Here is a 25,997-nt window from a genome sequence, read left to right as displayed (position 1 = left end):
CTGCATATATACCCAATAAGTTGATGACACCAGGAACATTGGTCCTGGACTTTGTGTACACCTGAACAATCCGGGACTTTCTACATCCTCTTGACATCGAAAGCACTATTCTCTTACACTTGTGCATTATATTAATATGCACATTTCTTAATATTGCAGTTGTCAAAGCTTTCAATTGAACAAGAAAAGAATAAACAGTTTTGTATTGTTCATGTGCCGCAGTAACTGCGTGCAGGTCTTTTGTCTGCACTCGAAGTTATCCACTCCACAGTGAGGGTCAGTGGTTGCAGTCTGCCTCCTAACAGGAATATTTGTTCTGTCAAGACCAACAGACCCAAGTGCAAATATCACGATTGACGTCTTGCCCCCGAGACAAGCTCTCTATACAAACAATCACATGGCTGTTTCTCTGCAGCAGTGACAAGAGTCGGTCTGAGTGGCCCCTGGTGGATACTGCGTGTGTCTCTGGTTCCATCCGACCAGAGAAAAACTGCGAATCAGCACAAATAGTCACCAGTGATCAACCCCACACATGTGCCACCTTGGGGGCCAAAATCATATCCTGCACTTTCTTTCTTTCATATATAAAGGTTTACTGACCTTTGGTTACATATTAAAAGATTACTAATGCATCAGGCTTTGCCCGAATGCATTAGTATCCTAAAGAAACCTTATGTCTCTAGTTAATCTTTAATTTCTGCGTCAACATTTTCCTTAACTGACTTTTACTAACATGCTTCCATTTCTCATAAGGCTAAGCCAGTGGTTATTAAACAAAGTTTGCAGATGCTGTCTTGCCAATCTCATTGAATCTTGTTGTATTACAGATTTCTTTATCTATTCTTAACAACTGATATAAAAAAGGGGGCTGGGTGGTGTTTTGATAAGGGTACAGGTCATCATATACTTAAAGTGGAAACACACAACTTTTCAAATCCCCCCTCTGAGGATTTTCGCAGTGGTGTCACTTTTGACGCTGCTGTAGAAAAGACAGTGTTAGCAACGGGGCTACTGCTAACAGCCTGTGAGAATCCCAATCTGATTTAGAAACCCTGATCTTCAGGAGTAAACCATCAGGTTGTAATAATAAATAGGCAGTAAAGGGGATGTTGGTTTTGAACCATCTCCAGTCCTGGTGGTAAGGAGATACACTTATCAACAAAGGAACAGACTTGGACACAACGGCAGCGTTCTCCATCTTGTGAAAGCCCATCAGTTCAATTTAGTTTTAGCTCCGTTTCTGTCACTCTTAGCAGTCTTTGCCTCCAGCAGAAAAGCTTTTTTTTTTTTTGCTGTGTAGAGTTTCCTCAGTTATATCAGTTGTTCCACCGTTACCTGGGGATAGTGACTGGGTAGGAAAAGGAGCTTCTTTGTCTGCCACAATTCCGCCTTTCTTTCGCAGCAAAAAAGAGTCCCGTGGCAGATTGAATAGCACAGTGAAAGCGAGGGTTATAGGGAACCAGTCTAAACACAGATTAGTTTATTTACATAACTGTATCAATATTTATTTTTTGAATATTTACATTTGATGACCAGATTCTTGTAGAGAGGCTGCTCAAATACATGAGTCTAAAATTAAAGTTCAATTGAGCTGGAATTCAGCTAATTTATTCACATATCGATCAATGAGTGAAGTATCTGTGAATAAACATTCCTTAAGTGATGATTTATTAAGTGCAAATTAATCACTTTAAGACAGTAACCTCAGCAACTCATGATACATCCTGCATTAAATCATCAAGAGTCATGCATCATGTTTTACGATTATTATAAAGTGCAACAAAGTAAATCGCTACAAACTGTGTCTCAAATGGAGAGCATAAAGACACATTAATTTAATCATATTATTAGATTACCTCCTCAACACATGGCCAGTTAATCCAATTGCGCTCTCTCACCGTGGTCAGTCATCCAGACCAGGGGGTGAAAAGGTCAACCCGCATGCATCAGTTTAAATATTGTATTTTTACAACATGCCCAGTGATAACACTACTTCTGTCTGGGTCCCAGGAAAGTGGGTTAAAAGAAAGGAGAGGGAACCATGAACCTATTGATTGCTAATGATGTTGACAAACTTTGTGTCTGTTAAAAGGCTCTTTAAAGCTTTTCGTGGTATCTGATGTGCCCGTAACTGCTTTTAACCCGCTTCTCCCTTCAGCGAGACTCGGGCTTGAGCCTGTTACATTTCTACTTTCATAACCAAATGCCCTCATGTCCTTTTTATCTCATATATCGAGTGCTTGCTATTTTTAAACCCATTACAAATTGTGTAACACATATCCAGACAAGTTACGTAAGCAAATTTATTACTGACATTTTTCAGTAGTCATCTTGTGTGTGCCGTCTTTCTCCTCTCTCACCACTTGGCTTTTTTTCCCCCATCCTGTAGGCTGTGCTATACAATGACAGGTCGGTGCTGGAGAACCACCATGCTGCGGCTGCCTGGAGCCTCTACCTGTCTCGGCCAGAGTTCAACTTCCTGGTCAACCTGGATCACGTGGAGTTCAAGCGTTTTCGCTTCCTTGTCATAGAGGCTATACTGGCCACAGACCTCAAGAAGCACTTTGACTTCCTGGCTGAGTTCAATTCTAAGGTCTGAGATAAACAACTCTTAATTGATTGCTGAGTTATATGTTCAGAATAAATCATTAACTGTTTTTTGAAATATTGATTGAAACATCAGGAAGATGGAACACTAAAATTGAGTTAAGCCGTCCTCAGTATAACGGACCAATACGGGTCAGTTGGACAGTCTTAATAACTTCCATCCATCTTTGTTTGGTTGTTCACAGGTTAATGATGTGAACAGTCCAGGAATTGATTGGACCAATGAGAACGACAGACTGCTGGTGTGCCAAGTGTGTATCAAGCTGGCGGATATCAATGGGCCGGCCAAAGTCCGTGACCTGCACCTCAAGTGGACAGAAGGCATCGTCAATGAGTTTTATGAGCAGGTACTGACTGATGTTGCTGAGTGTATTAAATTAACACAGATTCTGTCTTTATATAGTTTTATAGTTGACCATGACCTTAGAGCGGCATTAAGTTAATTTTACCTGAACATAACAGCTTCAAAATCATTGTCAGCATACTGTGTCTTGTAACAGTATGAATGGTATCTAAACCACTTGTTGCTGCACTATGTAACTTCAGGGAGAGGGTCAGATCACAGCGTTACATACGTGTTTACTGCAACATATACATTTTCCACACGTGACACTGTGATGATGTAATGCGTTTTGCTTGTAGTTAGCTGTTATTTTATGTCTAAAAAACTACATAAACAAACTCTCTTTGTTATCATGACTAAATACAGTGAATCAACAAACTGACATTGAAGGACAACACAATTTCATACTGTTTACCTCATTAATATTGTAAATATTTAAATTTGATGAGTTTGAGTTTGAATTTCCCCTCCAAAACTACATAGTGACCCTCCATGACAATTATTCTTTTGCTCCAAACAATGGGAGGGCCTGAAGTCTCACCATCTCCGGGCCTCCCTGCCCTAAAGTAACTCTGATCCACCACAAACACAAAGTGTCAGATTTGTAAGTAACTGACCCTTTCAACAACCTCACTCTCATCTAAACATGAAGGTTACACATACAAGAAACAAGGTCAAACACCAGAAGGGATGAGAAAAGGGACAAAAACATCTGTGAATCCCTTTTATTAGATGCAGACTTCAGAAAGATATACCAATTAAAATATGACTTAGAAGTAAGTGTTTTTTTTAAATCAAAGGAGGTCCATTCAACAGAGTTCAGTCTTTATTTTTCCTGCATGGGAAATTATAATACAATTTAAAGTTGCTCTTTGAACTTTCCTTCACACATTGCGTTCCAATCCGCTCAATTACGGCTAATAGAAAAGTGATTAAATAGCCACAAAATGTAGCATAGAGCCGCTTTGAATGACAGTGAGTAAGACATTGTGATTGTGATACAGTATCAAGAACATATTTAACTGTGATCTTTGTTTTTAATTTGCAGGGAGATGAGGAGGCTAGGTTGGGATTACCCATCAGCCCCTTCATGGATCGCTCCTCCCCGCAGCTGGCAAAGCTACAGGAGTCCTTCATCACTCACATTGTAGGACCACTTTGTAACTCCTACGATGCTGCCGGCCTACTGCCTGGCCACTGGATCAACGAGGGGGGATCAGATGAAGATGAGGATGAGGGGCAGGTGGACACGGACACCGATGAAGACGAGGATGAGGATGATGAGCTAGAGGATGAGCTGGCACCAAGTGAGACACCAACAGTTTGTCATATGCAACAGGTTTTCAATGGGCTGATCGAGACTTTTTTTCTGAAACATTTCTTTGTTTGTTCACAGAGAGGAGGAAGGGTCGCCGCAGGCTGTTCTGCAGCATCATGCAGCACCTGACGGAGAACCACAAGGTCTGGAAGAAGACCATCGAGGAGGAGGAGAAGAGCAAAGAGCTCGGCAAGCAGCAGCAGCCCGACAGCCTGCCGGCCAGCCTGCCCACCTCCCCGTCAGATGACATCCAGGTCATCCAGGAGGAGGAGGAAGGAGAGGAGCGTCAGTAGCAGCAGAACGAAGGAAAGAACAGAGATGTGTTAAAAAAAAAAAAGAAGATGAGAGGCAGTACAAGGACACGAGTCCCTCGACCACCTGCCTTTCACAAACACAAACAAACGCAGACAGTTGACAAATGCACATAAAACACACTTTGCTCTCTCTCTCTCTCTCTCACACACACACACACACACACAATAAAAGATTCACTGTGCAGACACTCAGATGCTTAGGCAGTCACATTGTTTTTGGAGAAACAAAAAAAGGCCTTACTACTGTGAGTGGATCCTTGCTGCAACGGTGGGAGCCCAACTCCTATGCACTTTCCCCCACCCCCCACCGAGTGCACCGAGAATTTAAAAAAAAAAAAAAAAAAAAAAAAATAGAGAGAGAAAGCACCAGAACTGAGGAGGAGGGTGCAGAAGATGGGGGTCCAGCATTAACTTGCCCTCCATGGTGACCTGGCTGTGATGCTGCCTTGAATGCAAAGCGCTTAGAACCTCCCTTAGGTACAAAACAATTCCTACTATTTAAGAATGAAAAGGTAGAGGAAAAATAATGAAGCAAGCGACATCATGAAGTGATTGATACCCTTTACCAAAGTGAACAGTTCAAAACACGGAAAGACAAGAGACTGAGACTGTTTCAGCCTCAATGTCAGGTATATTTTTGGATTATATATATACATATATATATATATATATATATATCAAATGTGCCTGTCTGAACCTTTACTGAGTCCACATCGGCCCAGAGCCTAGGCTTGTGTAGTTCTCTCTCCTAGCTGGCGACACGAAACACTGTATCAGACTCAGTCACAGAGACATTATTGAAATGTTGACTGATTAATAGCATTATATCTGCATCATTTTTGATGCTTTTACTCATGTGTACCACCCGTCTTTTATTTTATTTTATTTTTTTTGGATTCTTTGACTCTCCTAGCTTCATTTTTGTTTTGAGTGTGTGAATATTTTTGGTGGGAATGTGACAGAGAGAATGAGTGGGGAGAAAGAGAGCACATTTTTAATTATATTTAGTATGTAATTTGTTGTGTGTATGTTTGTGCGTCCTTTTAGTTCTAATCAGTGAAATGCCCTCTTGTGTTTAACACGTCGCATTCAGATCAGGAGTGCTGTTCCAATGAATGGATTCTTCATTTTCCTCCTTTTTTTTTTTTTTTTGAAGTATTTTTTTTAAAGGTTACTCAGGATTCACGCAAAAGTTGAATAATTATTTTGCAAGGATTTATGTCATTGATATGAAATACACTTTAAAGTCTAAGGAAATTAAAGAATCTAGGTGAATGAAGTAGTTGGGCAATCTCTTAATGAACAACTTGACTACAAACCAATAGATGCAATTGAAATCCTCTGTGACGGAGGAGCATACAGTATAAGTGCTGTCTCTCGGCCATCCATGCACTGTTTGCTTAACAGTAACCTTTCTACAAACCTCACCGGAGAAAAAGCTTATCTGGATTGTCAGCAGACTGCAGCAACACAACACATCATACAATTCTGCAGTTCTATAACACAATATTGGATAAATATTTTCTGTATTGTTTCTAACATCTACTCATCTGTGTCTCAGGCATGAGGCAAAAGCTCACCCAGTTCTCCTTTTCCCTTTTTTTTTTTTTTTTTTAGGTTTTTGCCAAACCCATAACTCGGCCAGTGTGTAAAGAAGGGATCCAGGGTTTCATTTCACTTTTTGTTTTGTTTATTATATAAATATGTTCGTATATATAATACAACGTGCCACAAGGCAGGTAAAAAAAAAACAACTACTAGTTCTCTATTTTTGTCTCTAAGAACTCTTGGCATTCCACTAGAATAAGACTTTTTATGAAAGGGAAGGCAGAATTGTTGCCTGTGTCTCCTTTATCACCTTATTAAATCAAACTCTCTGGAGAACATGTTAAGTAAGCAGTGTAAATTGAGATAGTAATATTTAAAGACAAAAACTAGATACAGGTGTGCACATTTTAATACCAAACAAGTGTTTAGCCGCTGTACAAAAGAGTATGTGCATATAAATATATATTTTTTAAATAATAAAATGAATGCATCTGTTTTCTACACGCAGCTGACATATTGTACATTGAGATCCTGTAATTACCATTGTGTTTCCAGAGTTTTTATCTTCTTCTATTTACAGGTGTGGAACTGTGGGGTTTGGTGTTTGGATTTTTTTTTTCCACTTGGTTCCAGCCTCTCCCTGTTCTGTATCATAACCACTCTTGTATCCTCCATTATCTCTCTCTCTATCACTGTCGTCTCAGTCGACCCAACTAGTGCCAAACTTTACCTACATACAGTAGTTTGTGGGCTGTGATATGCTGATTGGCAACCCTCTCTCTCTCTCTCTCTCTGGGCTCCAGTACTGTTCGGTCGAGAGAAAACACGCCTTGAGTCAAATGTTCCACCAGGCTCAGAGTGGCAGTGACGGCTGGTGAGAGTCAGAGTTGGACTCAGGTCAGAGCCATATACATTCTGACAAGTGTGTCGTCAGTTTTTTTTCACATGGACCCATGCTGGATCATAAAGCCTCGGTAGCTCCCCGACCCGACATACTCCAGCTCATTAAGTTGTAAAAGTTTGTTGGCTTCTCACTGTGCAGTCTCTCAAACCACAGTGTCCTCTGATGATTGTGCCATAAATACATCTATGAATGGTTGTTACCCTTATGTAGCATCAATATACGTACGTTTGTCTAATGTAACCATTCACCCTTATCTACATTGTGGGGGCAACTGATTTTTGTTGTTATTTATAGCTGTCATAAAACACCATCCCTGAAGTATCAGAAGTACTCATTTATTTTTATTGCTGTGTGCGTGTCTGTGTGAACTCACAATATGTACTACACAACGCTTTGTTTTGTCCACGTCACACCAAGTGAATATCTTTTAACAGCCGTAAAAGTCCCTTAACCGTACAGCCACACAGGTGCTTATAAACCTGATTTGACCTCCTTTCAGGACGGTGTGGGTGTGTGTATCTCCTTCACTCTTACTTATGTTGCACTTATGTTGCACTTGTATTATGGGACAGCTTACCCCCCCTTGTCATTTATACAAGGTCATGACACCCTGCAGAACATCACCGAACTTCAACCTGAGCAGAGGTCTGATTAGCCATAGCAACTGAAAACACCTGAGTGGATGCACAGAGCCCTTAAAAGTGCAGCAGGTAGGGTTTAGGAAGGATCTGCTGGCAAGACGTAATGTAACTTTCATAATTATATTTTCACCTGAAACTAAGAATCACTTGTTTTCATGACATTGAGATAAGCCCTTCATATCTAAAGGGAGTAGGTCCTCTTTTTGTAATGACAATAACAGACAAACCAAAACACAAATGGAACTGGATATTCCACTAATATTCCTGTTAAATGCAGCTGCACATACCCAGATTAACGGAATGACGCATGTCCTATTTAAGCGCTCTGGAGGAATTAACTTCTTTTTAAAAATGCGGTCATGTTCGCTCCCGTGACGAACCCTCATTGTCAACCTTCAGCAAATTAGGCAAAACTCTCTACAGCTTTGTGAGCATGTTCGCTGGCTTGTTTACAATCCACAGAGCTGACAGTGAGCCGTTAACAGGCAGGAGGCTGTGTGTCATCAACAACCGCAAAAACCTTATTCCTTCACAGGTATCCAAAGATACTCCTGAAACAAGAAAAATAGCGGCATATCCCATATGTTTCAATTAGAAAATGCTATATTCGGAATAAGGCCTATTAGGAATATTCCAAATGGAATATGTTCTTCACATGATCTGTATCAAATTCAGAATATTTTCATATTCCAAATAATGTTGGAAAGCTAGTGTGAATGTAAACGTAGCCACTATTACCAGACAAAAGCCGTTTTTTGTGTTTTAGGCATCCACTGTAGGGGAGCGTGAGGTGAGGGGTATTCAGTTTGTTGCAGTCTGCCTGGGTGACACATAGCTGCCCCTCCGTCCCTCTGTGAGTTTGCAGATGATGATAGATGATGGTGTCCTGTAACTCAGCAACCTTTATGATATTGAAATTATTCTGCAAGTATTAAATGAGATTATCTCAGTCCTTAATATGGGGAAAACAGGAGTAATACAATTATATAAGGTCTTGGTACATTTCAGAGTTAAGTTTTTAGCAGTTAAGATGTGGCTAAAAGACAACAGTGCAAGATTTCAATATCTTAAGTCTTTTATGAATGCACAAAAAAACCTCATACCACAAGTATTGCAAAACAAAAAAAAAATAGACAAACATAGTTAACCTTGAACATAAATGCAGCACCACGTCAGTACTGATAAGCACCATTTAGCAGAAACCAGTGTTGCAAAGTCAGTTTCTAGAAATCCACCAGGGTTGCAACTGAAGAGTCACATTTCCTAAAGAGCTCTGTCCCTGAAGAAGAGGTCACAGTCAGTCCACACGATGGGAATCTTGGCTCGCGTCCAGCCCCAGTACACAGAATTCAGAGCTTTCTCAGAAAGCCCGATTTTGCTGCACACGTACGATCCAGTGGTGTCATTTGTCTGGCCTGAAGCTGCCCTGAGAAGGTAGGGCTATGATCCATCATAGGTGTACTTACTATTAATCATTGACACATACCTAACCCATCATGTCCTGCACCAAGGTTCATAGACATTTCAGTGTCTGGGCTCGGAGTAACTCTGAGCTACAGAGAACTGAATCAATAGCACACTTTGGTTCCCAGGATGTCCTTTCAGCGACAGACTTTCACCTGCCCTGCTGCTGAAAAGGATTGTGCAAACATGCATATTGCTAAGAAAATAATTTGATAGTAACTGGAATCACATGTCCATATGTAAAGAGCTACATTTGCCACTGAGAGTCCTTTGGTAAAACTGCCATGCACCATAACTGGACAATACAAACCCAGTGTGATAAAAGTTTTATGCACCTGCATCACGTTGTTGCATGATCGCTTGCTCACCCTACTTGTGATAAGGAGTGTCTCCAGAGCTGGGGCTTCTCTGCTGCCTGCGGACTGCACAGATGGAGTAAGGTTTGGGCTGCAAGGTCATGCCCAGCTTGGGAGTGACAGTTGGAATGGTTCCTGGTGGGAATTGAAGGTGAAACCTCTGCAACAGAGTGGTGAAGAAGAGGAACATCTCCATCCTGGCCAGCTGTTCACCCAGACAGTGACGCCTCCCTGAGAAAAGAAGATTCTTTGATTTAGACTCACACTTTACACACACAGCAGACACAACATCTGGATAATTTAGTCAAATCTTCATACAAATCTGAATACTAGCAAAGACACAGAAGGGGCTGTGATAACAGTGTGTGTATCTAATATATGTAGTTTTATTTTTCTATTTATGGGGAGAAGATGGGTCTTTGAAAAATGAATCGACAGAATTGAAGGTATATAAGACCTCATTGCTGTTGATGCACAGTCCACAGTTTCTTGTCCATGCTTGGCAGCAACTGATTCTGGAGTTGACCAGAGGCATGCTGTAGTTGCTCAACACATCTACGAGCCTAAAGTCTAAAGCCTAATGATTTTTAAATGTGACTTGTGGAAACAATTTGTGGGGAAAATGAGTGGTGACTGTCGCTGTGACTATGGCCACAATAATGTGGATCTGGAGTTGCTGGAACTTAGGAGACCAACCTAATGAGAACGGCAGGAAGGCCTCGCGCCGCACAAAGTTGCCGTTGCTGTCCAGGAACCTCTCCGGTAAGAAAACTCCCGGATCGTTCCAGTACTTCTCATCGAAGTGCACCGAGTAGAGGTTCGTGATCACCATGGTGCCTTTGGGAATGGCGTACCCGTTGACGTTTGCATCCTGGGAGGTGGCGCGGAAAATTCCAAGCGGGACGATGTTGCAGAAGCGAAGGACCTCGTGCAGGACGGCCTCCACATACGGCATCCTCTGTTTGTCCTCCAAAGTGGGTGCTCTCCCGTTGGGCAGCACACTGTCGATCTCCCTGTGCACTTTCTCTTTGCGAGGAAAAAGACAAAGACACCATCAGGCTTTTATTCATCGCATGACCGTGACCGACAGATACTTGGGCATCAAATCAAGCCAAACGTTCTGTAACTCACCTTGTATGTTGGGGTAGAGGGCCATGTACAGCATGGTCCAGCGCAGGGTGTTAGTCGTGGTTTCTGTGCCAGCAATAATGAGCTCACCCACTGAGTAGATGAGGTTCTCATAGGAATAAGAGGAGCTGGGGTCTCCTGCGTTCTGCTCCAGCTCGTCCAAGTAGGCATCCACATAGTGGCGAGGCACGTGTGGCACCCTGCCCTTTGAAAAGCCCTTGATGACCTCCAGCAAGAAGTCGTACACCTCTGCAGCGTTTCGGAACAGCTTCTGGTGTTTTCCAAAGGGGACGTACTCGATCCAAGGGAAGGCGTTGTAGAGGAGAGCCCAGCCGCTCACCGCCAGCTCCACGTTCTCGCTGAATATCTCGATCATGTGCTGGAAGTTGCGGTCGTCGTAAGTGAAGCGCTGTCCGAAGATGATCAGGTTGGTGATGTTGGACACGGCATTGGTCACCAGGTGTTTGGGGTTGAAGGGCTTTCCCTTGTGTTCGTCGATGGCATCGACGAAGAACATGCACTCCTCGGAGATCTTCCTCTCGAACAGTCTCTGGCCGCTGCCGAAGTAACGGAAAGAGTTGCTGGCCAGTTTGCGGTGTTCAATCCAGCCTCTGCCGTATTTACAGTTGAGAAGCCCTTTGAATGTGAAACAGAAGACATTTATGGTTTCCGCTCATACTGATGTGAGACAATATGCACTGCAGTGTTATCACCTTACCGCCCATTTTGGTCATTTTCTTGAATAAGGGCAGCGACGGACGATCAGCAAACACCTCGCTCTGATGGTAGAGGCATTCTCTGACGCAGTCATATCCATTTAACACTACAGTCAAGATGCCTCCTAGGTCTATACTGAAGATCTGAGAGGTACACATACCAACATAAGCACTGCAATACTTTTGTGGTCAGCACACAATTCTATGCAACTGAATGCAAATGAAAAGAAGGGAGCTATTTTAGGCCTGCTGCAGAAGGTACAGGATGAGTTAAACGTCCCTGATATCTAACAGACAGCCGGTGATTGACCCTTTCAGAGGTTATCTCTCCGTCTACAGAGATATGCAGAGCTAGACCTAAATTATGTGTAACTTTAAATGTACAATGTTTCACCAAAAGGAAATCTGTGTCGTCAACTGCATCAAATTTACATGTAAAAAAAGTTTGTTTACAGATCTTGGGGACAACTGAATGTATGAAAAAGTAGTATAAAGCCTGTCGTGGCTCCAGAGGAAGCTGCAGGTCATCTGACTGAGAGCCTCCAGTGATGTGACTGCATTGCGGGTCATTATCGACGCAGCAGAACCAGATGAATCGCCTCTGTCATTCTGAGGACTCTTCCTCCTTTTCACTGCCTGGCACCTACATTACCCAAGATGCAACATAGCCAGTGACATCACTTGAGGCAATTCATCAGATTACAGACAGCTTCCTCTGGACCTGTAAACACACTTCAATGTGTAAAAAAAAATAAAAAAAAAAATAAGGTGGAGTTGCCCTTTTATTTTAGGGACGCCTCCGACTTGTCACTCATTTTCCAAAGCCACAGAGCGCCAAACGTCAGGGCGAGACTCTTTTTTTCTTCTTCTTCGTTTCATAACTCCTACAGTGCGTGCGTGTGATGTCTGTGTGAGTCACGCAAGTCTTAAACCTCTTGCACAGGGTCACGCACCGCGCCGTCTGCAGAAGAGCGCTCTCTTAGAAGACCGCCGCTGAAGAGTCCGAGTCATTTACCTGTCCGTGAACCTCGCTCTGCTTCTTGAGGAAGACGTGCGGCTCCGTGGCCAGAGACAGGATGTTCCCTATCACGGGGATGGGAGATGGACCGGGAGGAAAGCCCGGGGGACGTCTCTGTTTGACGAGCTGACGGACCAGCAGGAAGGCGAGGAATGCGACAGCCAGGCAGAGCACGCAGAGCAGAGCCTGTGCGCGGGACACCGGCACCAGAGACGGCGATTTAATTGAAACCATTTTTATCTTTTTTTTCCCCCCACCATAAAAATTTAAAAAAAAAGAGAAATCCCTCTTCCCTTTGCTAGACTCACTTCTGCTGACTTCTGGCTTCTCGGAGTAACTGAACACACATGTATAATCTTGCACGTTTTTCTATCCCCCCGCCTCTACGGCTAAGATTGGCCAGAAAAAAGGAAAAAAAAAAAAAAAAAAAGTCAAGGTTAACTGCTGGTGAACTTTGCTCTGCCCCTGATCAATAATCCGGATCATTTTGGGGGGTTTGAAGTTAAGTTGAGAGTTTCTTTTTTTTCTGGCTACAGAGGAGGAGGAGGAGGAGGAGGAGGAGGAGGAGGAGGGGGCAGCATGCCAGTGAACACACCCTCTGCAGCTCATCATAGCCCATTATTAAAGCTGTAAAGAATGCTGAGGAAAGAGTTTTTTCTTTTTTTTTTTTTTTTTAGAAATGCTGTCTGACTCAACCAGACGTGCAGATCAGCGCGTGCACACACAGAGACTCACATCAGACATGTATGTAAGTAAAAGGAGCAACGCTGCAGTTCAGGAACACTCTGCCACAAGTGCAGCTCATGCATTTCAAATGAAAATGTAGTAGCAGAACAAAACTCCTGAAGTGCCAAAAGTAAAAGTAATCATAATGCAGGGTGGAACATTTCAACACCACGCAAAGTGCTTCTACTTACTTGTTTCTCTACAAGCAATTTGCAATAACCCACATTTCAACTGTAGCGTTATTTATGACATTGTATATATGGAGATATTCTAGTAGAATGTACATTTCTTGTAGTTTTGTTCTGTTTTTGTTGTTCTTGCTTATATATATTTCTTCTTCTTCTATTTTTTTCCTGCATATTTCTGGCACTTTGAATGGGAGCAGCTGTAATGCAAGCAATTTCCCCTCAGGGATCAATAAAGTACCTCTCACACTGATTCTGATTATTTGATTCTGATTTTTGAGAATGTGTTCAATCTTCAATCATAATTTTCTTCGTTGGTTATACTTATATATTGTTTAACACAATCCGCAAAGAAACTAGTTACTAAAGTTGTCAAAAACAAATGTAGTGGAGTAAAATGGACGACATTCGCCTCTGGAAACAAAAGTGTAAAGGAGCAGAAAGTGTAAATATGTGGGTAAAGTAAGTAAAAGTTGCACTTGTGATGGGAAAATTCCTTTTCATTATGGGTTGATGAATTTTGAACTATTTTGTTGAATATGATTTCTTATGCAAATGTATGAACACCTAACCTCTGCCCTATATGATTGTAATAGAGTCACGAACCAGCCAAAACTCAGATAGAAAGTCGCCTTCTTGTCTCGTGTTTTATGTCTGATAATTTTATGCTTCACACAGAGTCCCAGGTCATGCGTCATGAAGTTTTAACTTTATGTCTTGTGTGGATGAGAAGCCTGTCTGATTGGGATAGTCGTATGTATGTATGTGTGCAGCTTAATCACTGCTGGCACTGAGAGTGCTTGTCTCTTCCCCTGACCTTGTTGATATCTGTGTATAAATTGTGAACACTCCTTTACTCGGGGCTCATTCACTCAGCTCATGAATTTGACTGTGTGGTGAGTCCATCTGCAGATGGTTGGATTAAACTTGCCGAAAAGACAGATCTGACTTTACTCTTTTATTGACAGAAATTTCCACCACACACTTCAGTAGAGTACTTGAGTAAATGTACTCGCTGCGAGTTTATAATTTGTCATATCACAGCGGGGTGGATTAAACCAGAGGGCACATGAGCCATTGTTTCAAGGAAACCAAACCAGACACAACTGCACACACAGTCTGGAAACATGTTTCTTGGTAGGATTGTGCACAGAATCCGCCGCAGCACACTGGAGTTCAAAAACAGGTTTTGTGAATTTTATGTGAATTTTAATTGCTGCGGCTTCTTAGTACCTATTGAACAGTTTTAATTAATTGTCCTTGAAAATTCCCTGAATCCTCCTGATTTCAAGAGAACAGACCATGTTAGTACCAAAACACAACTTTCCACAACCACTGTGTTGGTGACGGTTGTCCTCATGTCTCCTCCACTGTTCAACACAAAGGGACGGCCTCGCTCACATGCGGTGGACATTTTTAAATGAATGCTTGAAATGATGATTAAAAGAACATATACTTGGTATGATGTGAGCAATCAAGGCTTCTTGGTAACTTGTAACTGGATGAAATTAAAGGGAGGCGAGCTCTGTGCACCAGTGATTAGCAGTCAGTCTTTGTCACGGTTTAGAGTTTGACTTATTTCATATTAATATGCTCATATAGCCCAAGAAGTTGCACGCTGGGTCCAAAGTACAATTCGGTCTCTGGGCAGCTGACTAAAAAGCTGATGGATTGGATCTTGGCACAGATTTCTTGTTGCTCATGCTGAATATTGTGTGCTGCAGCTCAAGATCAGGTATACAGGCCACTTGGTCTAATTGTTCCAGTATATTGTATGAACTAAATTTGATGTCAGAACTTCCTGGGAGCGGAGCCAGGCATTACGTCATTAGCTGAATGAAATGTCTGGTGGCACGACACAACTCAGATCTCAGACCACCGATGGGCTTTGAATGAAGGGTTGTGGGTGGTAATGACTTCTAGGAAGGTAAGTGCTGTAGCTAATTGATCCCATTACAGAGTCATATGACCCCCTTTAGGTTTAACTGTAGTCGTCATAGTAACTTTTGCTTTGGCTGAACCTTTTCAGTTGACTTATCTCTTTAGACCAGTTGTCAGATCTCTCAAAACTGGTGCATTATTTAAAAAAAAATACCCTGAACATTCTGACACTGGAGTTTACATGCAGTTTATACATGCAGTGTGACAACATTACTCAAGAAAAGGATAAAGGTGCCAGGGCTGGACTGGGACAGAAACTCGGCCCTGGCATTTTTTTGGCCCAGACTGGCCCCCTGCAGTCGGGGGCAGGGGGCCAGTCTGGGCCATGACATTGTTGAATCCCCCTTAGATATTCATACTATCTAATTCCCTTAAACCAGAGTGTACACCATCTACATCTCAACACGCTCTTGCATCAAATGTGGGCCTATCACCCCCCTGCAGATAGCAGTTTGTTGACAAGTTGTGAACAAAAAGCACCTTTGAGATAAGTGAATATTAACATAAATAAGGAATTTTCAAAAAGAGATACAACACTGAGCTCTGGCTCTGCTGCTTGATAATTAGCAATCACAATATCACACAGCTGGCTTATAAAAAATGTAAACACAAGCTTCAAGGCTGTGGCTGCAAATACAGAATATCAACTTTTCTATTGTGAACATACACACTGCATCAACCTTTCAAATCCAAAAATGCACTCAGAAGTCAGTGTGTGTTGCCTTTAGTCTGCTGGACACTAGATAACCATCGTCCTGTTTATGGCTGTAGTTTCAGTCGTGCACGGGCATGTAAACAATTCAGCCTGCGTGCACGCGAAACAGCTCTCAAGCAGCGCTGTGCGTTATTAGACAAAAAAAAACAACAAAAACAAACAGGCTGAATGTTCCTCTCTTTATCTTCTTCTAAAGGCACAAAGACGCACAGCAGCGCAGCGCAGAGCAGCACAGCGAGCGGAGGGCGGTCAGATTAGAAGAGATGTCCTCTAACGCATCAGCTCATCAAGCATGAGGAGGGGAGAACGTATTTTTACCTTATTGCCGTCCCCGCCATTCTTTTCCATGTTTTTTTTTTCTCTTTCTTCTCGTGAGCAGAAGAAAGTTAGCTCATCCTCACACTTAAGGTGTTAACGTTGACACCCGCTTCGGCATCAGGGGGGAGGTGGGGCCTTTGCGCAACCTGCGGGGCCCTACGCGATTTGCGTAGTGAGAGAGAGAGAGAGAGAGAGAGAGAGAGAGAGAGAGAGAGAGAGAGAGAGAGAGAGAGAGAGAGAGCGGCTCAGGGGAAATGTGATTGGGCCAGCGTCCTAATCCATGTGACCAAACTTAGATGGTGTGGAAATGTGTATTATGAGATGTTACATGGCCATCTTTGTTTTGTCTTTTAAACCCACAGAGGCTATTGAGTGCATGACACTTAAATAAACAAATCAGTCAGTCGATCGTGTAAACTTGTGGAGAAACACATTTTTTAAATCAATCCCACACTGACCACATTTACAAAAAAAACAAAAAACAAACAAAAAAAAAACGGACAGAGAGTGATGCATATAAGACAAAAAAATAATAATCATAGAGACTGTTTGTGGTTTACAATGTAAGCGTTTTTCTGCTCCCCTGTCTTGATTTAAGCAAATAAACTTTGCCCCAGTCAGCTGCTGTCGGTTCCTTCACCTCCACATGTCAACGAAAGGTCCTGCTCTTTATCTGGAGGTCAAAGGTTAAGGCAGGCACCACATTCCAAACTTGCATAGTTGTGGGAGATTTTTCAAGCTTGTTGGCTAAAACCTGAATACATCCAGATAGTGCAGGAGTGTGTGTGTGTGTGTGTGTGTGTGTGTGTGTGTGTGTGTGTATGTTCCACACATGGGTATTGATTATAACACCCTTAAAAGACGGTGCTTGTTTTCAAGACAAATAAATCCGACGAACCAGATTTCACTCACTGAAATCAGGCACTATCTATCTATCTATCGAGTTTCCAGAGGTTAGCCCATGTAAATATGATCGTCTCATTTATCGTGTTTCAAACAGTTTGCATCTCTGTAAAACCAAACTCTCTGCTTTCCTCGTGTGATCAGTCCATCATGACGGGCTCCTCGTTAGACATGGGGATGTTTATCCAGCCGTTCCTTCCTGCTGAGGCAGCTGGTAAACGTTTTTTTTTTTTTTTCCCTCCCTCAGATGCCTCGAATGGCCTCCGCAGACCTCTCCCAATCATTCAGATTTGTTAGGGCTACCTAATGAGGAGATTCTCAGCAAATTACTTCTTTGCTTCCTGTCAGCTCCCTGGACTCAAAAGCTATTCTGGAAGCGTTAAACACATCTGTCAGATTTAATCAAATAAACATGTTGTCACTCTTGCATTATCTTGTTAGCGGTCGGGTTAATCAAAACACCAGTGACAAGTGTGTCCAGGTTGTTAACGTCAGCCATGTTTCGTGACTGTTTTGTTGTGTTGTAAGTTATTCCAAAAGTGACTGACATAATCGAGGCTGCTGTTGTGAGCCAATGTAAAGAGGAGTTTAAAAGATGTTGAATGAGGTGATGAAGCTGGTGTAAAAAAAAAACACGTATCACTGATTTCCTGCAAAAAGTCCTGTGCATGTTTGACCCGACCATCCGATCTAAATGGGCGCCTGTGAACTTCAATCTGATTATCTGCAAATTTCTTCTCAGCCCTCAAAAGAGTTGTATACTCCCCTCTGTGGTTCTAGAGGGAGCTTTCCAAAGACTTGAAAGTGATAGCGACGATGTCGACTTGGACAGGAGCCGCTGCTCCACGTCAAAAGGCGCCAGCTGAGGTGGTTCAGGCATTTGATCAAGATGCCTCTTAGGCACCTTTTCTTTAAAAGTAGTTCTGGGCATGGCCAACACCCCGGAGTGATTATATGCCTGGTTTTGAAATGAGCTGCTGAGAAGGGACAACTTGAGTACCCTGGTTGACCTACTGCCACAGTGACATGGCATAGATTAAACACCCAGCCTCTAATCTGCTATTCTAATCTATCAAATTACCAGCAAAGTATAGGTATTTCATCACTTCAATGCAAACAATACATCAAAATCCATATTTTGCCCCACAACATTTCCCACAATGGCCCAACACTACTGAGGTATCAAAATATTACACTATTAATGATATGGAATAATCTCTGACAGATCATACAATATACTGTCATCCCTCAGCTGTATCCTGGGGTCATTTTATTCCTGTTCTGTTTTGTATTTGATGCGTTTTGGTTTGTGTATGTTTGATAGAACAGCATGAATCTTTACATTGCAGGGTCATTTGTAGAGAGTTCTTCCTGTCCTGCCATACCGTGGGGCCTGTGTGTCGTGTGGGATTGGGTGGGTCCCTCGACTACTTCAGCTCTGCTGTGAATTATTAACCATCCGGATGACGGGAATGATCAAGCGCATGGGGAGAATCTAATTACTGACCTTCCCTGGTAATACTAATGCTGTCCAGAACCTCTTTTTCCCAACAGACTAATGGCGGTGGAAGGGATGTCAGGAGGTTGGCTAATCCCTCCGCAACTACTGGCCAGGTGTTCAAATGTTAGGTAGGGTTTTGAATGTTTGGCTAGCTTTTTTCAAATGGAGAGCTGCAGGTGTACTTCCCTTTTGCTAATGGATACTTCACTACATGTTTATTATTCCACGAGCCTCGTTGGTGGTTTTATGTTCCGATGAAGGCAGAAACTGACCTGTAAACTGTGTTCAGGCACTCACCGCCCACTGTATCTCCACCATGTTCCTCCCCTCAGACCAAAGAGAATTTTCCACAATTTAGAGTTTTTAATTAACTTACTAACTTGGGTTGCACTTTATTTTTCTAACCTGTCAATTCCCTGTTTTCTCCGTTCTTTGACCATTTCCATGAAAAATTCAAAAGGTTGCATAACCAAGAACACTTTCAACAGTTGCTTCATTTTCCCACTCAATAGCTTGTTCCTTAAAGACTAAACTGCTATGACCATGCACATCTCTATGACGTAGCACATCTTCATACTGTACGTACCTTCCAGAAATCCTGTTGCATGGTTTTCAACTTGAATATTTTCTGGGTTAGGGGTTAGGGTTTGGTGGTGAACCCTAAAGAGGGCATTCAGATGGCCTGTGACGACCAAAACCTGGGCTAGATTTCAACCTGGGATTTTGTAGGCCCCCCACTCTTGCCGGCTAAAAAACAAGGAAGTCCTCTTTGACTGACTGTTGATCGGAGAGTATTTGGAAAGTTGCGTTCAAAAATGGTCAGTCAGGCGGTTTAATGTCAAAAGCTAACAATAGTGCTAGTTGTGTTGGCATTTTCGATTTGGTGGCTCCAAATGAATCTACTTGGCCTGGGGTGAGCCAAGTAGTGATGCTGAGGTATTCGAGCAGATCAGGCAGCTCGGTGCTGTTTTGGTGCTAGGTTTTGCCCAAAACTGGACTTCTCTCTGCGCTTGCTTCGAACGTGTCTTTTTCTCAAACACGGCTGTCAACTTTATTAAAAAAAAAAAGGTTTCACAGAAAGGTTTCAAAAGGTTTCTCTGAGGTCCTCTCTTAAAAAAGATCACAGACATGTAACGTATTTAAGATGGAACCCTGACCCTATTTTTCAACTCGTCCTTTATACAATCAACACCAAGCCAAGAGGTTCATCGCTAAAATTTCCACAACACCCTCATGGAAAATTAAATGGTGCTGCACTGTGGGTTCATCACAGCTGATCATCAACTCTCACTGCCCGTTTCGTACAATGACAGGCGTCGATATGAGAGAGCCTTGAAAGAAATTCTCTTTGGGGTCCTAGCCAAGAATGACATATTCACACTGACTCAGCTGATGAGCACAGCAGTGAGCATAACGCTGCCCTCTCTGTCATGAATGCTCTCCTGTGTTGTAATTAATTTTCCAGGCCGATTCATGCCTAACATTAGGGGACGCGAGCAGCGCGAGCTAATTGCATTCTTGACAATACACTTTTCCCCTTGGAATGCAATTTCTCTGCCTCAACTGATGTCCCTGGTCAGAGCAGGCACCGGGGAAACAAGGCCTGAGAGTCAAAACTGTGAGTGGGGAACTTACACAGTGCGTCAGTCATGAGGTAAGAGACATCCCTCTTATGTTTTTCTGCCCCTAAAATTTCTTTTTTTTTTAAAAGTGTGATCAGTACAAATAACTTGAACTGATGTGTGCATAAGGTTGGATTCTCTCTTTTGTCCTACACAAGCATTTTCTGATATCACGTGGAGACTAATTTAGAGCCTCTGGTGCAGAGCCTGCAGGTCTGCTCAGTAGTACTAAAGAGCTCATCCACGCTAATGAGTTTCCTTGTGACGCAAAAAAAAAATAACTGGGAGGCAGGATGCGTTGTGATACATCATTCAATATTGTTACATAAGGGGGAATTAGAAGATGGCCAGAGACCAACGGCTCAGTAATTAGCTCGGAGTAACCGGGCGGACACTGCTGAATTCTGAGGGAAGGCTTGTGCACGGGGGAGAGCCCACTGTGACGCTGTTCCCAAATGTGGAAAAGAAATTTCTTTATCCAACTGTATGTGAAATATAGAAACTGTTCAGATAGAACCTGTTGTTGCAGAGATATAGGAAGTTGAAATCTCTCTGTCAATGTTCAACTTTGTTATTTGCTTAAAAGTCACAAAGGTGCTGTGAATGCCACAACTTTTTTTTTTTTTTTAAGTTTGACACATTTTGCTCACTGGTCAGATATGACTCACTTGAATGTCCACTATCTTTGTAAATGCGAAAATCTTGGCGGCGCTCCCAAAATCTTTGTCCTCTCTCTGTAAGCGAAACTGGTACAATACACGTCCACCACAAAGATGAAGAGGCAGCGCACATAAAAATATTACTGACATATTTTGACAACAGGATCACCTGTGTTCAAATTCTCTGACCATCATCATTTTACACCCTGCACTATCAGGAAATGTACAGCAGGTGCGTCCACAAGCACATACCATATTAGTGTAAGTATTATGAGTAGTATGAGACACCAACTTCCATGGTATTCTTCTTTCTCATTAGCTTAAAGTCCCCCTCATCCAGCCTTAAGAATGACCAACTGACTCAAGCATCCGGCAGCTTTTTGTGAATTAAACACATTTGTAACCGCGCATTGATGTCATTTGTACACAAGCTCTTTTTATTGGCTTGCCGTTTGTGACGCCGGACTTCTGATTGGCTGGCATTTTGAGGTAAAACGCTCGACTGGCCAATAGGCTATCATCAAGCGCTCACTCCATTGATAAAAAAAAAAAAAAAAAAACCTGTGGGGAACATATATAACACCCTGTGCAGTGGGGAGTGTTTGGCAGATTCACAAGTGAGTGTATCCCTGAATTCTTCATCACCGGAAGAACTATCATCTTAACAGTGAGTAACATCAAAATACTGACTTTGAAGTTGATGTTGCAAATTGTGCCATCACTGTTGTAGATATCAGATATGATGCTGTAGTTTTTTGGACTGCCTGTTCTGGTGGATCGCTTAAAGTCGCTTAAAGTCTGGTGACGTTATACTCTCCAAGGAAGGCTGCAGTTAATTCTGCTAATGGACACAGCTGCTGTGTCAGTACATCACCAATAACTCTGCTATCTGCCTCTGCAACTCCAGCAGGTCTAACAGGGAGGGAGTAAGACTGAGGGAGTGGATACATAGAGCTCTGAATGCACGCAGGAGACCAGAAATCCCTAACAGAAACGTGCCGATGGCATAAAATGTTGTGGACACACAAAATTTCCCTGCAACATTTTTTATTACCTTGTTTTGTCTTTTTTTTCTACAGGGAACCATGATAATGCTGAAACTCTGGACTCTCCTTTTTGCCTCTGCGCTGATCATTTGTCAGATGTACGTCTCGCAGGCAGCTCCATCCAGGTGAGAGACAAAAATATAAAACATGCTACATTTGACTCGTCTGACAAAGTGATTGTGTCTGACATTTTCTGCTGAATCGATTTCCCTGTTTTCAGTAACTAGTCAAATAAATTCTATAAATCTATAAACTCAATTTCCTCAAGGACTCTAATGCACACTGGGACCCTCATCATCAGTCATAAAACAGTAATTTATAGATATAAAATGCCATTAAACTTTTCAGTTTGCTGTCAGATTGTGGCAAGTTTGCTTTGTGTTCCTCACATGTTACACAGCTCACATCAGTACGATTGAACTTTATTTTTTTTTCAGAAACAGTAAGGAGCCCTTGTCAGATGGAATCACACTATCCAGCGACGATGCGCAAAAGTTACTCAGAGCGATCAAGGACTTCATGCAGATATCTTCAGATGAGCAAGACCACCAGACAGCTGATGGAAGCAGGTATGGTTTTTGATAAACTATCTATCTATCTATCTATCTATCTATCTATCTATCTATCTATCTATCTATCTATCTATCTATCTATCTATCTATCTATCTATCTATCTATCTATCTATCTATCTATCTATCTATCTATCTATCTATCTATCTATCTATCTATCTATCTATCTATCTATCGGTCTACTCAGTATAATATCACTCGAGCAATATATAACACACTTTTGTCAAAAAGCCCCACAGCTCCAACTTCGATTATTTGTTGAGGTACATAGTGAAGTTAGTGTGAATCTCCTCTCTGCCATAATCCCTTAATGCATGGACTGCAGTTATTCATCCATTCATTCATCCATCCACCCATTCATTCATTCATTCATTCATTCATTCATTCAGTGTAAAATGATGTGCCTTGATCAGAACACTGAAGAAAGCATGATATTAAAGATGTGCATGCTAGAAAAAAACAAAAAACAAAACTGAACAACAGCATGACAACTCAACTACAATATTTTGATCAGTTGCCTGTTGGATCTGTCAGCATGTGTTAGAAATGTCCATTCAACACAGCCTTGTCAGTCATAGCATGACATTTTTAGAAAAAAAAAAAATATCATGCATGTAATTTTAAATGATTATCTGCATGCCGTAAGCCTGTTTTCTGCACGTTTGTCTCTGTCTCCAACAGCTTGGACAGACCCGTGTCTAAGCGCTGCACCGGCTTGAGCACGTGTGTGCTCGGCAAACTCTCCCAGGACATTCACAAACTGCAGACCTATCCCCGCACCGACGTGGGAGCAGGGACGCCTGGCAGGAAGAGAAGTCTATCCGAGCAATTTGACAACTATGGCAACTCATACAACTGAGACTGTGTTTTTTTTTTTAAATTTAGATCACCTTGTCTGTCTAACTTTAATGTTTGCTTGTTCATCCAACTCCATCCATTCACAAGACTGCTGATGCATGTGGATCCTGTTTTTCTGACTAACTTCGAGGACACATCCCTGCTTTAACTTCCACTGGCCAACATTAGATTACTGACAAAGACATAATAACTTGGATCAGCTGCAAATGTTGTGTTACCGAGACAGTTCTCTATATTACAATAAAATATAAGAACAACTCCAAACCTTTCTACTGTTAAATTCTCTTTTCATTGTAATTATGTTTCCAGTACAATGCATTAATCTTTTACATGGGATCTGAAACAAAAAACACACTTTACTCTCTGAGTTAAAAAAAGTTAAGGAGAAAAGGGTAAGCATGATTGTCTATGATGCACACTATTATTGGTATATTTCTTTCTACTTATTTCAGTTGTGTTTAACAATATTGTTCAAAGTCAGTCTTGTTGATCATGACCATCCTAATAAACTGTGTTCACTGTCCTTTCCATTCTTAAAAGTAATGCAACAGCACAGAAGCGGGCATGCAACACAGCTACCTGTGTAACCCATCGCTTGGCTGACTTCCTGAGTCGGTCAGGAGGATTGGGACACAGCAACTACGTTCCCACCAACGTGGGCGCCCAGGCGTTTGGCAGGCGGAAGAGGCGTGGCCCTGTGTGAGCCCGAGAGCAGATACAAGGCAAGCCGGCACTCCGTACTTTCACATCAGTATTACTTCTGGGCTCATTGAAGTGTATATTGTAAAATAGAAAATACACTTGCTGTACTTGAAATTTTTGATGTTACAAAAGCTCAAGGTAGTCTTTTATACTTTTATGTATCCATCAAGGGAAATCTCGATATATACTACCATCAATTGTGCCAACAACAGTATGGCCACATGTGGAAACTGGTACTAAGTGAACTGTCAATCAACTGAGTATCAACTAAAGCATCATGTATGTGTTATTCCATTTCAGTGGTTCAGGTTTGTTCCATCATGTATAATTCCTGTCTGGTATGGGTTATTTACCGTGGGTAAGCATGGTTGTCTATGGGTCATATACAACAACCTACTCTGAGGAAAAGTTAGCATTGGCACAATTAATTGTGAGTCATTTTTCAAGAGCGCTTCTGTGCACATACCTTCCAGAAAAAAGTATTTATTATGTTCCACCAAGGTGGTTTAGTAGTTCTACAAAGGTGTTTGTCCAGGTGTTTGACTGTCCAGTCAAAGCTAGTGCATTTTCCATATGTTTCATTAACTTTGTAAATGGTTTGTTTGGCTGAAAAAATAGGACAATTGTCTCAGCTAATGCCTGAGCACTCCCTCCTTCAGTCTTATTAAAAAAATTCAAAAACCCCAAATTTGGAGAGGGATTCATGGTTTTGACTGGGCAGCATTGTGTATTTCCTCTCGGTCGCCATGGTCAATCTATGAATGTGTCACACACAAATATTTTCTAAATCTGAATCTTTTCAGTTTTTCCTCTCCTCTCTTTGACTTTGTAGGACCACGTACCTGCTTTGAGTGGCAAAACTGCATCATCATCTGTCTACAAACACTTTGGAAATATGAGAGCGTATATTCTTCACAAACATCAACTGATCTCTTGCTTTCAGACAACTGCCAGAGAGTTGTCAATATTCATTGCAAGTCTGTGCTTAAAAACAGAGAAATAACTAGCATTGGTGTCGTCATCATCATCATTGTGGAAATATAGCCGAGAAGATCATGTCTTTTTGTGGAGAGCTGTGAGAATGGATTTTCTCTACAATGGCCTGCACCTCAACTGCACTCTTAACCCGTGTCTGCAGTACGTGGTGTCGAACTGGAAGTACATCTGCACCACCAACAAAACCTCCAGCAGCTGGCTGTCTTGTGCCTTTATGTAAAACTCCTCATTACATTTCACTGTGGTGCACAACAAGTGTGAAAAACGTAATCATGATTCTAAATATTGTAATAATTGTGAATTCAAAGCAGGAATAAATTGTATTTTAGCTACATTTGGCTTTCATAACTGTCCGTATTTTTGTGTGATTGTGTGTGTTTTCATTGGCACGTGATGGGGTGTGGGATTTGCTGTACTTTTCTGTTTTCATAGGGGCACAAAGCATTTACTTCACACATAACTGGACCATCTTCAAGCTGAAGAAAACAGCATTAATAAGACACTGTTCTGAGTTGTAAACACTTATAATAAGCGTGTCACTGACATTTCACCTCATTTACGTTTTACCTTTTTGTACCTGGCTCATTGTGCCCTCCTCTGGTCGCTATGAGTTACTGTTTTGTTGCTGGGTATGCGTATAGCTTCTCCTGCATCCTCTTATGATTAGTCGGCAACGTACTTTCTAGTGAAATAACACTGTAACGCTATTTGGATATTGCTCTTGAAGTGTTCCATAGCACCACTTAACAATACTGATGTATGATTAGGTGATCTCTTATCAGATAAAAAAAAAAATCTCAAACCACTGAGTAAGTAGGAAAGCATATTTTACTGTTTATCCTTGTCTATAGAAACCATACAAATGTAAAAATCACTGCCAAACAAATGAAATCGCTA

At 41.9% G+C, this 25,997-nt stretch overlaps 3 protein-coding genes across 8 annotated transcripts in view; 2 read left to right on the top strand and 1 right to left on the bottom strand.

Moving 5' to 3' along the window:
- pde3b (phosphodiesterase 3B) overlaps positions 1–7,358 on the top strand; it is a 48,913-nt gene extending 41,555 nt beyond the window's left edge. For all 3 annotated transcript variants that reach the window (XM_037095661.1, XM_037095660.1, XM_037095659.1), the window contains exons 13-16: positions 2,390–2,593; positions 2,793–2,954; positions 3,999–4,257; positions 4,347–7,358. In XM_037095661.1, coding sequence (XP_036951556.1) covers positions 2,390–2,593; positions 2,793–2,954; positions 3,999–4,257; positions 4,347–4,561 — 840 coding nt within the window. In that variant the 3' untranslated portion in view covers positions 4,562–7,358. The remainder of the gene's footprint in view (positions 1–2,389; positions 2,594–2,792; positions 2,955–3,998; positions 4,258–4,346) is intronic.
- A 698-nt stretch (positions 7,359–8,056) lies between these two features.
- Positions 8,057–16,280, bottom strand: LOC119017554 (vitamin D 25-hydroxylase). Of its 2 annotated transcripts, XM_037094283.1 has the most exons (6): positions 16,243–16,280; positions 12,355–12,543; positions 11,342–11,483; positions 10,627–11,259; positions 10,192–10,521; positions 8,057–9,726 (listed from the first exon to the last, which is right to left on the bottom strand). In XM_037094283.1, exons 1-6 carry the CDS (start codon positions 16,270–16,272, stop codon positions 9,509–9,511), a joined length of 1,542 nt encoding a protein of 513 aa, XP_036950178.1. In that variant the 5' UTR covers positions 16,273–16,280; the 3' UTR covers positions 8,057–9,508. The 2 variants fall into 2 exon arrangements, with proteins under 2 accessions (XP_036950178.1, XP_036950176.1); XM_037094281.1 differs by lacking the exon at positions 16,243–16,280 and having other exon boundaries at positions 12,355–12,591.
- Positions 16,281–19,205: 2,925 nt separating this feature from the next.
- calca (calcitonin/calcitonin-related polypeptide, alpha) lies at positions 19,206–24,026 on the top strand. 3 transcript variants are annotated; one of them, XM_037095800.1, is made up of 4 exons: positions 19,206–19,224; positions 22,007–22,098; positions 22,411–22,542; positions 23,226–24,026. In XM_037095800.1, the coding sequence occupies exons 2-4, from the start codon at positions 22,013–22,015 to the stop codon at positions 23,401–23,403; spliced, it is 396 nt and encodes a 131-aa protein (XP_036951695.1). In that variant the 5' UTR covers positions 19,206–19,224; positions 22,007–22,012; the 3' UTR covers positions 23,404–24,026. The 3 variants fall into 3 exon arrangements, with proteins under 3 accessions (XP_036951695.1, XP_036951694.1, XP_036951696.1); XM_037095799.1 differs by lacking the exon at positions 19,206–19,224 and adding an exon at positions 20,184–20,300; XM_037095801.1 differs by lacking the exon at positions 19,206–19,224 and adding an exon at positions 21,550–21,594 and having other exon boundaries at positions 23,226–24,025.
- Positions 24,027–25,997: the final 1,971 nt, after the last annotated feature.

This window comes from Acanthopagrus latus, chromosome 4 (genome assembly GCF_904848185.1).
Source record: "Acanthopagrus latus isolate v.2019 chromosome 4, fAcaLat1.1, whole genome shotgun sequence".
NCBI classification, from domain to species: domain Eukaryota; kingdom Metazoa; phylum Chordata; class Actinopteri; order Spariformes; family Sparidae; genus Acanthopagrus; species Acanthopagrus latus.
The sequence above is the reverse complement of the archived record's forward strand: the minus strand, read 5'-3'. Positions and strand labels throughout refer to the sequence as shown.